The sequence below is a fragment of the Trichosurus vulpecula genome, chromosome 3 (assembly GCF_011100635.1).
Source record: "Trichosurus vulpecula isolate mTriVul1 chromosome 3, mTriVul1.pri, whole genome shotgun sequence".
Lineage (NCBI taxonomy): Eukaryota > Metazoa > Chordata > Mammalia > Diprotodontia > Phalangeridae > Trichosurus > Trichosurus vulpecula.
Window position 1 is genome coordinate 224,523,874 of NC_050575.1, and position 11,842 is coordinate 224,535,715.

The 11,842-nt window shown below is 36.0% G+C and overlaps 1 protein-coding gene across 1 annotated transcript in view; it reads right to left on the reverse strand.

Annotated features, from left to right (window-relative positions):
• Positions 1-11,810, reverse strand: part of HEATR5B (HEAT repeat containing 5B) — a 153,402-nt gene extending 141,592 nt beyond the window's left edge. The window contains exons 1-5 of the mRNA XM_036752266.1: positions 11,679-11,810; positions 5,984-6,148; positions 5,565-5,776; positions 2,019-2,127; positions 617-766 (exon numbers count right to left, since the gene is read on the reverse strand). Of these exons, the coding sequence (XP_036608161.1) occupies positions 617-766; positions 2,019-2,127; positions 5,565-5,776; positions 5,984-6,109 (597 nt within the window). The 5' untranslated portion in view covers positions 6,110-6,148; positions 11,679-11,810. The remainder of the gene's footprint in view (positions 1-616; positions 767-2,018; positions 2,128-5,564; positions 5,777-5,983; positions 6,149-11,678) is intronic.
• Positions 11,811-11,842: the final 32 nt, after the last annotated feature.

An 11,842-nucleotide genomic window follows, 5' to 3' on the forward strand; every position in this document is an offset into this window, starting at 1 on the left:
TTGGTAATACATATTCTTTAAAAGTTTGACAGAATTCTCCTGTGAAATCCATCAGAAACAGAAGTTTTTTCCTTTGATAATTTTTTATAATGCACAAATTTAAATACAATGATTATTATAAAAATACTCCAAAAATGTTTATATTTAAGCTAACTCCCTTTAAATACTAATGGCTGTCAACACAAAGGACTTTACAAAAGATATAAAATTAATTTAATTCTTCAATAGAGGCTTCTTATCCTTAAAAGAGACAATTCAATTTTCTCCGTGAAATAAACCAACTTAAAAATATTTTAACATTTCCAGTCTCACATTTAACACCCTAAGAAAATAAGTATAAATTACTTTAATGACAAACAAAATAGGGAGCTATACTATACTATAAAATCATAGAAAATATACTATATATACACTATATATATATACATATATACACACACTATAAAAATAACCAAAGCAAGGCCTACAAAGCATTGGGTAGATTCTTAGTGAATAACTTATGGATGGATAAGAATAAAATCATACAAGATAAAGCATTAATAGGTTGCAAACTGCATTGGAGGAGGAAATTCCCACATTAATAAGATAATCGAATTGAAGTCAATAAAGTACTCACTTTAGCAACTGCACACCTAACAGCCATAGATCTGTCACTTAGCAGAGATCTTGCATTCTTATAAATATCACGGTGACAGGAAGCTGCTGCACCACCCAGCCCATTTAGGACTTTTTGTAAACTCATTAAGATTTCACTTCGGCCTTGAGACTATATATGTGCGTAAAAAAACAAAAATTAAAAACCAGTAAAAAAAATTCTTAAATTAAGTGAGAACATCACACCAAAACATTACTACTGTTTCTAAAGATACATCTAGATCAGTGCTTTCCAAAGAACACGGTTATATAACCCTTCTGGGTATGATTTCTATCAAAGGCAACTACTAATTCCAGTCCAACATTATGAAGAATCAGACTATCTCCAGAATAGAGGGATAGAGGATAAGGAAATTATGGAACAAAATGGAGGAAAATTGATCCTATTTTAATGACTGATATAAAAAACATTGCAGATAAACATAAAGTTATGTAGTAAAACTATTATTTAAAATGAAAAAATACTACTTGCAGCAACATTTTTTCAGACTGACTATTTCTATAAAGCAAAACTGAGTTTGAAAGCATAGTTCTAGATTTTAAGCAGTGATTATTCAGAAAATAAGTCCTTAAAAGTTGACAACAATGATTTAACATTAATAAAACAGATTTTCACTGGAAAATAAAATGAAATTAAGTCAAATAATTGACTCAAGTTTTCTATTTAGTCCACACAGTACTTTTCAGGCTTATCTAAAAATTAAATCCACTGTAACCTTACTTCATGGAGCAAGGTAATAAAGATTAATTTGAGGGGCATAAGTTGTTCAGGTACATATTTTCTATTTCCAAGAGAAGGACATCCCACTTTTACTTGATATACAAGATGAATGAGAAATACTTAAGAAAGATCAATGAAGAACACCTAAAGGGGAAAACAAAGCTCTTTATAGCATCACCTATACTTTGTCACAAAAAGGTTTGCTCTTACCCCAGATTATTGGTAGACCCCATGGTAGAGAAGAGGTATTCTCTAAGGTCCCTTAGAAAATCATGGGTTTCCCTTCATGTAGTCACTAGTTGACAAAAGTCTTGTTGTTAATACAGGTCTTTATGTGGTACTAGATATGGCAAGAAAGATATAAGGTCCCCCAAGGATTCAGAGCTCCACAGAATTAGTGGACTATGTTGCTTCTTCACATGAAACATGGATCTTTCTCCTATTCACATTAAGGTTTAAGTAATGGAGTACATTTAGGAAATTTTCTATTGCTCTGAAAGTTAATTATGAATTGCCCCTTACTAAATTGCTAAGTTCTCTAGTTATACAGAAAAGGGGCAAGTGATTATCTATTAAAGCCAGATTAATTCTTCTCATAAACAAAACATATATACACATACATGTAACTTGCTCTGTAACTTACCTCTGCACTTTTCAGAGACTTCAAAAGATTGTTAACTGTTTCTGGAAACGCACTTCCTAACATCCTCCCCATTTTTTCATAAAATGCCCCAACGCATGCTACTGCAGCCCTATAAGAAGTGATATTCTACCTTTAAAACCATTTCAACTGCCCAACATTCAAGTTAACAGGACAACTTCATACAGTTTTATTAAAGTTCTCACCTTTAAAATCAATTTGGATTGTTCTAGGTCTGGACTCACTTTTAATATTCACTTTCATTAGTATGGTAATTATCATTACTAAAACTCAACTTTTCAAAAATGTATTTGATTTAGCAAGCAATGACAATGGTATTACATCTCTGGTCAATAAATTTCAAAGAGCAAACATTCATTAAAGGTCTACTGTGTATATGCTTACAATGGAATAGAGGCAGAGATCAGATAACAATTCACACTCTCATGGTGCTCTAGTAAGGCATTGAAAAAAATTAACACGGAAGGTAACTATAATGCATGACATCTTATAAGTGAATGAGAAATGTCCTGATTGCCATGCAAAGTCTCAGAAGGAAGGCACTAGCAGGTAAAATGAATGCTATTGCTATACCCAGAAATCTTAAATGTATAGCAGTTGTTGAGAAGTCCCTACCATGAGATATGGAGGCAGTTTTGTATAGATATAAAACAACAAATGGTGAGGTAGGATATCTTCCTGGAGTAACTATATAAGATGTAGCTGAATGCCTACTAAGTCTCATTAAAACTACCTTTTTTTTCCCCCAAAGTCCCCTGATTTATCTATGACTCAATGTAAGAAAGAATGCGTAATGCACTCCCAGGGACTTTAAAGTTTAGATAGGAAACTGAAGAACTTAGCAACTCAGAAGATATTTTGATTTCTTCATTCATAAATCATCTTGACTTCAGAAGAGGTCACAATACAAAAATTTCTGGCTATTTTACATATATGATATTTAAGAGCAGAATTTGGATTGCTGGACCATGACTTAAAATATTTAAGAACAAGTTCCAAACAAGGTAGACAATATAAGTGCCAAAGTCAGCAAAGATTTTAACTGACCAGAGATTCATTCTAGATAGAACATCTGCATTCTGTGCCACAAAACTAGCACTGATGTACAGAATTAATAAGGACTTCTCTTTAAGTGTCCCTTCATTTGCAAAAAATATAATTCCACTGAAATAAGCATTTCATAAATTCTTGATTTGCTTTGTTAATAATACCATATCTCAAATATAGCAAGCAGTGACAGAAATTCTAGATTCAATCTTGATCAACCAAGAGTAACTGGTTGGCAAAATGGAAGTAACAGGAAGCTTGTGATCACAAAATCACAAAACATTAGTTCTAGAATTAACCTTAGAGATTATCTGGTCCAACCCTCTAATTTTACAAATGTCAAGAATTAGACCCTAAGAAGTTAAGTGAACTGTCTAGGGTAGCTCTGTTAATAAGTAGCAAACCCAAGATCCAAACCCAGATCTTTTGATAAGGAGTCCAGTGTTCTTCTCCCACTTGACACTCAATTTTAGATGATCCAAAAGGCAATGGGAAGAAGGGAAGATGTTAGTATAAATATTCTGTAGCATATTATATTATCATGTTCATTTAAGTACAGGGAGTGGCAAAAAAAGACACTATCAAGGATGTATAAAATGGGAGGAGTCCAACTGATACTTTAGCAAGAAAAACATGTCAGCTGCATCCACAACAGGGAGCCATCAATGTCCATCTCTGCCTTCTGGGCAGGGAAAGAGGATACTTTTTATCTGCTAATGTTGGTCAGAAAGTCAGGAAGACTAAAACCTAAAATTCAATTAAATTAAATAAACATTGAATACATTCTGTTACTGGATGAGATAAAGTTTAGACAATATATCTATCTTGCCTTCATTGAGCTTACTTTTTTAGGATGATTACACACACACACACACACATACACACACACAGATATAAAATGGTGATAAGTACAACATAAGTGTGCAAAACAAATTGTTATGTGAAGAGTAAGAGGGATGTTCATTAGTGATAAGGAGATCAAGGCTGAAGAGAGAAGAAAGCCAATAAACTCAACAAAGATAAATCTTTTCAATCTGAAAAAGGCAGAACAAAGTAAAGAGATCATAGATGCCCCAAATATGTAAAGTAAAAGTAAGAAAACAGGATGAATTACATCCTTGGCTAATGAGTGACCACAGAAGTACTATAAGGAATCATTAAGAAATCACAGAGGAAAATAAAGAAATCATAGAGAATGAGAGAAATATCTTTAGACTTCACATGGGAAAATGTCTAACAGTCAAAAAGGGGGGCAAAGATAGATTTCCCAAGTTACAGAATAACAAATATTATGTCAATTTTCAGAAAAAATTCTAGACTGTATTTATAAGCAGATGATTTGTAAGCATTTAGAAAAGCATAACATGGGATCACTAAGAAAAAAAAAAGCTGCGCCAAACTAATTTCATTTGGGAATGGGGGTGGAATAAGGCATTACTAGTAAAGTAGAAAGAAAATGATGATAACATAGCTTATCTGAATTTCTTTGAAGGATTTGATGAATTTTGATATCCTTGTGCATAAGAAGGAAAAAATGCAGACTCAAAGATACTAAAAATAGATCTGCAACTAGTTAAAAAATAACACCCAAATATTAACGATTGAGTGCCATCAAACTGGGAAGATGTCTTAAGTACAATGCCAAAGGCTGCAGTCCTTGGCTCTGTCCAATTCTTCAATTTTATCAAAGAATTACATAAATACAGAAAGCAAGTTTACCAAACAGACTGATAACACAAAGATGGGAAGGATAGCTAAATGGCAGATTCATGATTCAAAATTATGTCAACAGGCTAAAACCTGTTAGTGAACATAATGTCCTGCATTTAGATTAAAAAATCACAAGAGGAAAATGTAACTTGGCAACAGTTCATGTGAAAAACTATTTTGAGGCCTAGATGTGCAACAACTAGGGAGTGACTATAACGCTACATGTAACGTAACATTACTGTGTCAGAAATGACAAATATGAATGATATAAACATAAGGTTCTTATGAAATGATGCAATGTGAAGTAGAAAAAATATACATATTGACAACTACATGTAATACAACAGAAAAATATAAGTGTGACAAAAAATTAATTAAAAGAACAGTTCAAATAAGTTGTTATTGTTGAAGTTCATTTTTTGTCTTATCAAAATGCAAATGATTCAATTTTGGTTTTTGGCATTCCATTTCTTACCTTGGCTTGTTTGTTTGCATTTGTTGAAATTTTATTAAGTTTGTAATGAAAATTTATTTTTAAATTGTATTGACATAATTATTAAATATTTGTTAGGGCAGCCTTATTTGGGATGTACCTGTATACTGTTTGGACCATGAGAAGTAATTATTGTTACTATATTCTCTACAAGTTAAACCATTTGGAGACCCTTAGTCTAGAACACAATTAACATTATGAAATTAATGAAGTCATATTATAATAAACAAGAGAAGAATGACTATTCTACATTGGTTTATATCAAAATAAGTACTTACAGTTTGGTTGGCAAATAGGCTGCAGTATCATCTTTACTTTTGATAATATCATTACACTTGTCAAGAGTTTGAAAAACAGTGAAAGTATCTCCAATGCTATAAAGAGCTGCAAGATTTTTAGCTAATAATTTCCTTGTTGGAGGGCCAGGAGAACTACTTATTAATCCAGTGAGCTGTTCAACAAGCTTTTTTTGTTTTTCCTTCACATCAGTCTGTCACAAAAAAAGCAAACAACATCATTTTTAGTAGCATATATAGTTTCACTATTTTTTGCCCATTAAAAAACTAGTACTGAAAACCTAAGACACTCATAGAAATATGTTATATTATACGACCATCAACAAAAACTGTAAGCTTCAGAAAGGGTACCAAGTTAACTGAGTTCATTTCCCATCTCTTCTAAAATAGAAAAACCATACCTTGTTAGCAGCCACCAGGACTTTGTCAAGAAATCGCAACCACTCAAAGATAAAGACAGGCCTCTTTGCTTCAGTAATTTGGGCCAAAGCTTCTTCATTTAGTAATAAACTATGGGCCAACTCCATTATTGGTGAAATTCTTGAATCACGATGTGTGTGCCTTACCTAACAGATTAAAAACCATGAAACATTTCTTTTTCAATAAGCTTTTAATGAAAAGCTAAACAAAGTTTAAGCACTTAAAAAGTAAGGTAAGTGGTCAAAGAATATAAACAAAGAATTTTTAAAAGAATTGCAAGCTAATAACAACCATATGAAAGAATGTTCCAAATCACAAAAAGAGAAATGCAAATGAAAACAACCCTGAATTTTCATCTCATACCTAACAAATTTGGAAAAAATTAAAAAGAAGGGAATAGTCAATGTTGGAGCATTTATGTTAAGACAAATGCAATAATGCATTGGTGGAACTTAAAATTGGTTCAACTATTCTGGGAAACAATTTGGAATCATGCAAAGAAAGTGGCTTAAGTGTACATACAATTTGGAATCATGCAAAAAAAAGTGGTTAAAATGTGCATACAATTAGGAATCATGCAAAGAAAGTGGCTAAAATGTACATACTCTTTCACACAGAGATTTTTTTGATGTGCATATAACCCAAGAAGGTCAATGACAAAAACTATACACACCAAAATATTTATAGCATCATTTCTTGTAGTGGCAAAGAACTAGAAACCAAGTGAATGTCTTTCAACTAAAGAATGGCTAAATAAATTGTGTATATGAATGGAATAGACTATTACTAAGTAATAATGAATATGATTAAGAGAAACATGGGAAGACTTTTATGAACTAATACTAAGTGAAGTAAGCAAAACCAAAGAAACAATATACATAATTACAAAAATATAAATGGAAAAAATAAGAAAACAATGAACTGAATGCTACAAAATTATGGTGACCAGGCTTAACTGAAAGAAGTGATATGAGAAAGCACCTCGTTTCATTTCATTGTAGACACAGGGGACTATGGCTGTGGAACGATGGATATAATGTCAATTTTTTAAAAATATCTTGGTTAGCTTTGATGAATTGTTCTTTGTTCTCCTTTTTATTCTTTATTATAAAGAATCACTCTCTGAGGGGGATGGAAGGAGGGAAATGCTGAGAAATGTAGGTGATATAAAAACAAATATATTAATAAACATTTGGTTTTTTATAAAGAAGCAAATCCTAAAATATGGAAGGGACTTTTGGCAAAGTCATTTAAATAAACCATACCCCAGATTAGAGAGATGAGGAATCTGCAGCCTCAAGGCCACATGTGGCCTTCTAGTTCCTTGGGTGCAGCCTTGTGACTGAGTCCAATTTTACAGAACAAATCCTTTTATTAAGGGGATTTGTTCTGTGAAGTTTGGATTCAGTCAAAGGGCCATACTTGAGGACCTAGAGGGCCACATGTGGCCTTGAGGCTGCAGGTTCCCCACCCCTGCCCCACAACATAGTTTTAACAGACAAGAATTTATATAAAAATTTAATAAATTCAACAATTTAATAAACATTATTTAAGTGCCCAAGTGCAAGGCACTGTACTAGGAGCCTATGTATCAAAAATAAAATACAACATAGTGCTTGCCTTCAAGAGAGATGCAACATATAAGATGGTAAGTATGACATAAGGTAGAATGTCATGCAGAATAGGAAATCTAGACAGAGAAAAATTGCCTAGGGACATTTGAAGAGGGAGAAAACACTTTCAGCTGGTAGGAACAGAAAAGACTTCACAGAAAAGGTGGTACCTGAGCCATGAGCCAAAACTTTAAGGATTCTGAGAGGCAGAATTGAAGAGGGAACCTATTTGACATACAAGGGACTGCTTATGTGAATATGTGGAAGCAGATGTCATGCTGAGTAAACTTGTAATCTAATAAGCTATAACATTGAGTACATAAAGGAAAGTAATATGAAATAAAGCTGAAAAGGTAGGTTGGAACCAAACTCTGCAAAGAGGAACAGGTGAAGTAGTTTGGATTACATATCCTAGAATTCTAGAGAATCCCCAGGGGTTTTTGAGCAGTGCAATGAGATAATAGTATGATCGCAGGCATGGGGAACCATTTCTGATTGTAGTGTCTGAATGTCATCACATATCCTTGATTTACTAATCTTAAAACCTTTGAGAGACAAACAGAAGAGCAGGAGAAGTTGATTTTATGGTATGCCCAAGGGCAACAAGAAACATCATTTCATGGGGCATTTATTTGGTCATCTATTGAAGTAAGTGCTCATGAAAAGTATTTGCAAAAACACTACCATGAAAATGACTATGGCTTATGTGCTAACATCTTTTGCAGAGAGATGAAGTAATGAAGAAAGTCTACAAAGAGCTAAATTAAATCAACATATACTTTGATATTTAGTGACTTCAATGCAAAGTGGGCACAGGGGAAGGTACCACCACATTTTTTGCACCGCCAGTGAAGGCAACTTCTAGAGACCAGCAATGTGGAGCCAATTCTGATCCTAGAGCAGAGATGGAGACAAGAGCCACGATGAACCACAATGGTCTACGTGCCAAGACTATCAGCTGTTATTACAAATCCCACTGGAATGAGGAGCAGGAAGGGAGATTGATTTCTCTCACTTCTTTTCCTTGTTTACAATTCATGATCTTGAAACACACCTCTCCTTATTCCTTTTCATGGAATTTCTGTGGTTGTGGAATACCATCACATATCTGAAGATCTGAGGACAAAGCTGGAAGAGGCTGGGGAGGTGGTTAGAGGAAGAGGGTACATACTGTATAGGAATTATGTGATCACAGTATGTCAAAGCTTTGAATCCATACATGTAGGGAGTCATGTAAAGATAGAGGACAGCCCTAAAGGAAAAGTTTATGAGTTTTGTATAGACCATAGTTCATGTACTCTACATTCCAACCAAAATGATCTACTTTCAGTTCCTGCTACACAACAATCTATTTCCTATTTCCATGCCTTTGTTCAGGCTGTCCCCTATGCCTGGAATGAACTCCCTTGTTGCCTTTACCTCTTAGAAGCCTTAGATTCCTAAAAGATTCAGTTTAAGTGCTGTCTACTAGATGAGGCCTTTTTTGATCCCATTCCCTTCCCCCTCGAACTGCTACTGCTTCCCCCAAATTACTTCGTATTTCCTTTGTAAACACATTCCCCTCTCCCCCCATTGGAATGTAAGCTCTTTAAGACACTTTGTCATATCCCCAGTACTTGGCACATAGAAAGGTTCTTAATAAATGTTTGTGATTGATTGACTGATTGACAGTGAATAATCTGTTAGAAAGTATGGTTGGGGAGTAAGGAATTTGAGAAATCAAAGACTTGTTGACTGTCCAGAAGCTTCATGCCTATACATCATGAATACACTTTCTTTAAGACTGAGAAGGCCTGGACATGGAGAGCACTGAATAACATCACAAAAAATGAATTAATTATATTTTAACACACAGGCAATGACTCCTTACTGATATGGGAGTCATTCCTCAATCAGCTGTCTGTGTACCATCAGACCACCAACTTGTTAGAGCAAAGAAGGCTGGAAGAATAAACACGAGAAAAAGATATGGCACAAATTAAAACAACTCCAACTAATTTATTTAAAACAAGGTACTGATGCCAAAGGTCTAAAACAAAATACAAGGCAAGTAAGGGGGTACAAATTTTTGTCTTATACAAAACATAATATACTTACTAACCTTCACCATCAGCCTATCTGCAAGGCTGTGATAAGGATGAAAAATGGAACAATTTTATCTTGGTTAAGGTGACCTCTGAAAAGGTTACTTTCTATAATGTCTAGTAGTAGTTTAAAAATGTGTTGACTAGAGTCGTAATACTACATGCCTATTATTACCTCAAAATCATGCTGAGTTGGCCTATGTCTGTGAAGTCACTATATTTACCAAAAGAATACCATTGGGGCAGCTAGGTGGTGCAGTGAATAGAGCACCGGCCCTGGAGTCAGGAAGACCTGAGTTCAAATTCGGCCTCAGACAACTGACACTAGCTGTGTGACCTTGGGCAAGTCACTTAAACTCAATTGCCCTCCCCCCTCCAAAAGAAAAAAATTAGAGCCATAAAAAAAAGAATACCATTAAAAAGCAAAGTCACATCCAAGAAACTCCAATATTTAAGTGTCAGATATTGGCTTAAAAGCTAAAAGAACAACAAAACTTTTTATGATATCTTGTTTACTCATGTTTCAATATAATCTTCACTTTTTAAATGCCCAGAAACTCTTTGATAAAGTAACATAATTCTCATATAACAATTTCTATTGGCACACAGTGTCTAAAAAGAATTACATTCTACAACAAAGAAGCCCAATAGCAATGATACATTTCTAAAACATGTTCGGTACTTTTACCCACATCGCTTTTTTAGGTGGTAGATAGCATTGTATATTCCATACTGGACAGTGAGCCAGAAAGACTCTAGTTGGAATTCAACCTCAGAAACAGTAACTATGACTTTGGGCAAGTTGCTTAAAACTCTCAGCCTCAGTTTCTTCATTTGTAAAATGAGTATAATAATAGCACCTATCTCACTAGGTTGATCTGAAAATCAAGCAAGACACATAAAGTGTTTTGCAAACCTAAAAGCATTCTATAAAGTTTAGCTGTTATTAATGCAGGCGGAACAGGTATCACACCCACTTAAAATATGTGGACACTCAATGGTGTAGTGGGCTGAGTGAAGAGCCAAGAGAAATTTGAATTTGAATTACAATTATGGCAGGACAGCCCTAGCAAGCTACTTAATAGAACCTTGGTTTGCTCAACAATAAAAAGATAATATTTACCTACCTCACCAGATGGTTGAGAGCATCAGTCGATCAAAAAGTATTTATTAAATGACAACTAAGTGCTAGGCACTGAACTACCCTCTGGGTATAAGAAAACAAGAAATCAACCCCTACAAAAAAAAAAAAGAGCTTACATTCTAATGAGGGGGGTGGGCCAGGGAGGTAAGATAAGTAGATCAAAAGACAAGCAAAACCACTGAGATAATAAGAGGGCTTTGCAAAAATTTGCAAACCATCAACGGTTAGTAAAACAGATTTGCTCCAAGGCTACCCAGTAGAGCACCGACTAGAACCCAGAACTTTCTTCTCCCTAATCCCAGATTATTGTTCTAGGCAGGCCCCGAGTTATCCCTCCTAGACTAGAGAAGGGCAGTACCTGGGACCGGGCATGATGAGCTTCCCCCTCCCCCCCGCCCCAGCCCTGCAGATGCTGTTCTAGAGCTGTCCCCAAAAGAACCTTTCCCACAGTGAAGAGAGCCCCCCCCCAATCCCCAAAACTGAGACTCGGGGCGACAGCAGGGGGAGGAGTCCAGGACATGGGGCTGAGATGACAAGGGAGCCTCAGCGTCCCTGACAGCAGCTCAGGCAACCCGACTGCCAAGACAACGGAACTGTGAGCAGCCCGGGGGGGGGCGGGGATGGAGGAGGCGGAGAGTGAGAGACGCCCACCCCGCCCCCCCAAGCCTGGCCCGTCAGTCCATTGATCACTTGGTCATTCACTCAAGTTCCAGGTAAGGCTCAACCGAAACAGAGGGAGAAACCCGTTTGCTCGGGGGGGAGCGGGGGGTGGGGGGGACCAGCAGGACTGGTAGCTGAGAGGGCTGGAAGGAGGAGGGGGCGAGGGTGGCCTCACCTCTAGAGCGGGGAGCCCCTTCTTTGCTGGCCTGCTGATCCAGGCGAATGCGGCGGTCCCGAGAGAAGCTGAAGCAAAAGCAGCGGCAGCGGCAGCCGCAGCAGCCGCAGTTAACAGCAGCCCCACCGAAGTGACCCGGATGCGCCGCCCTGGAAGCAGGAAGC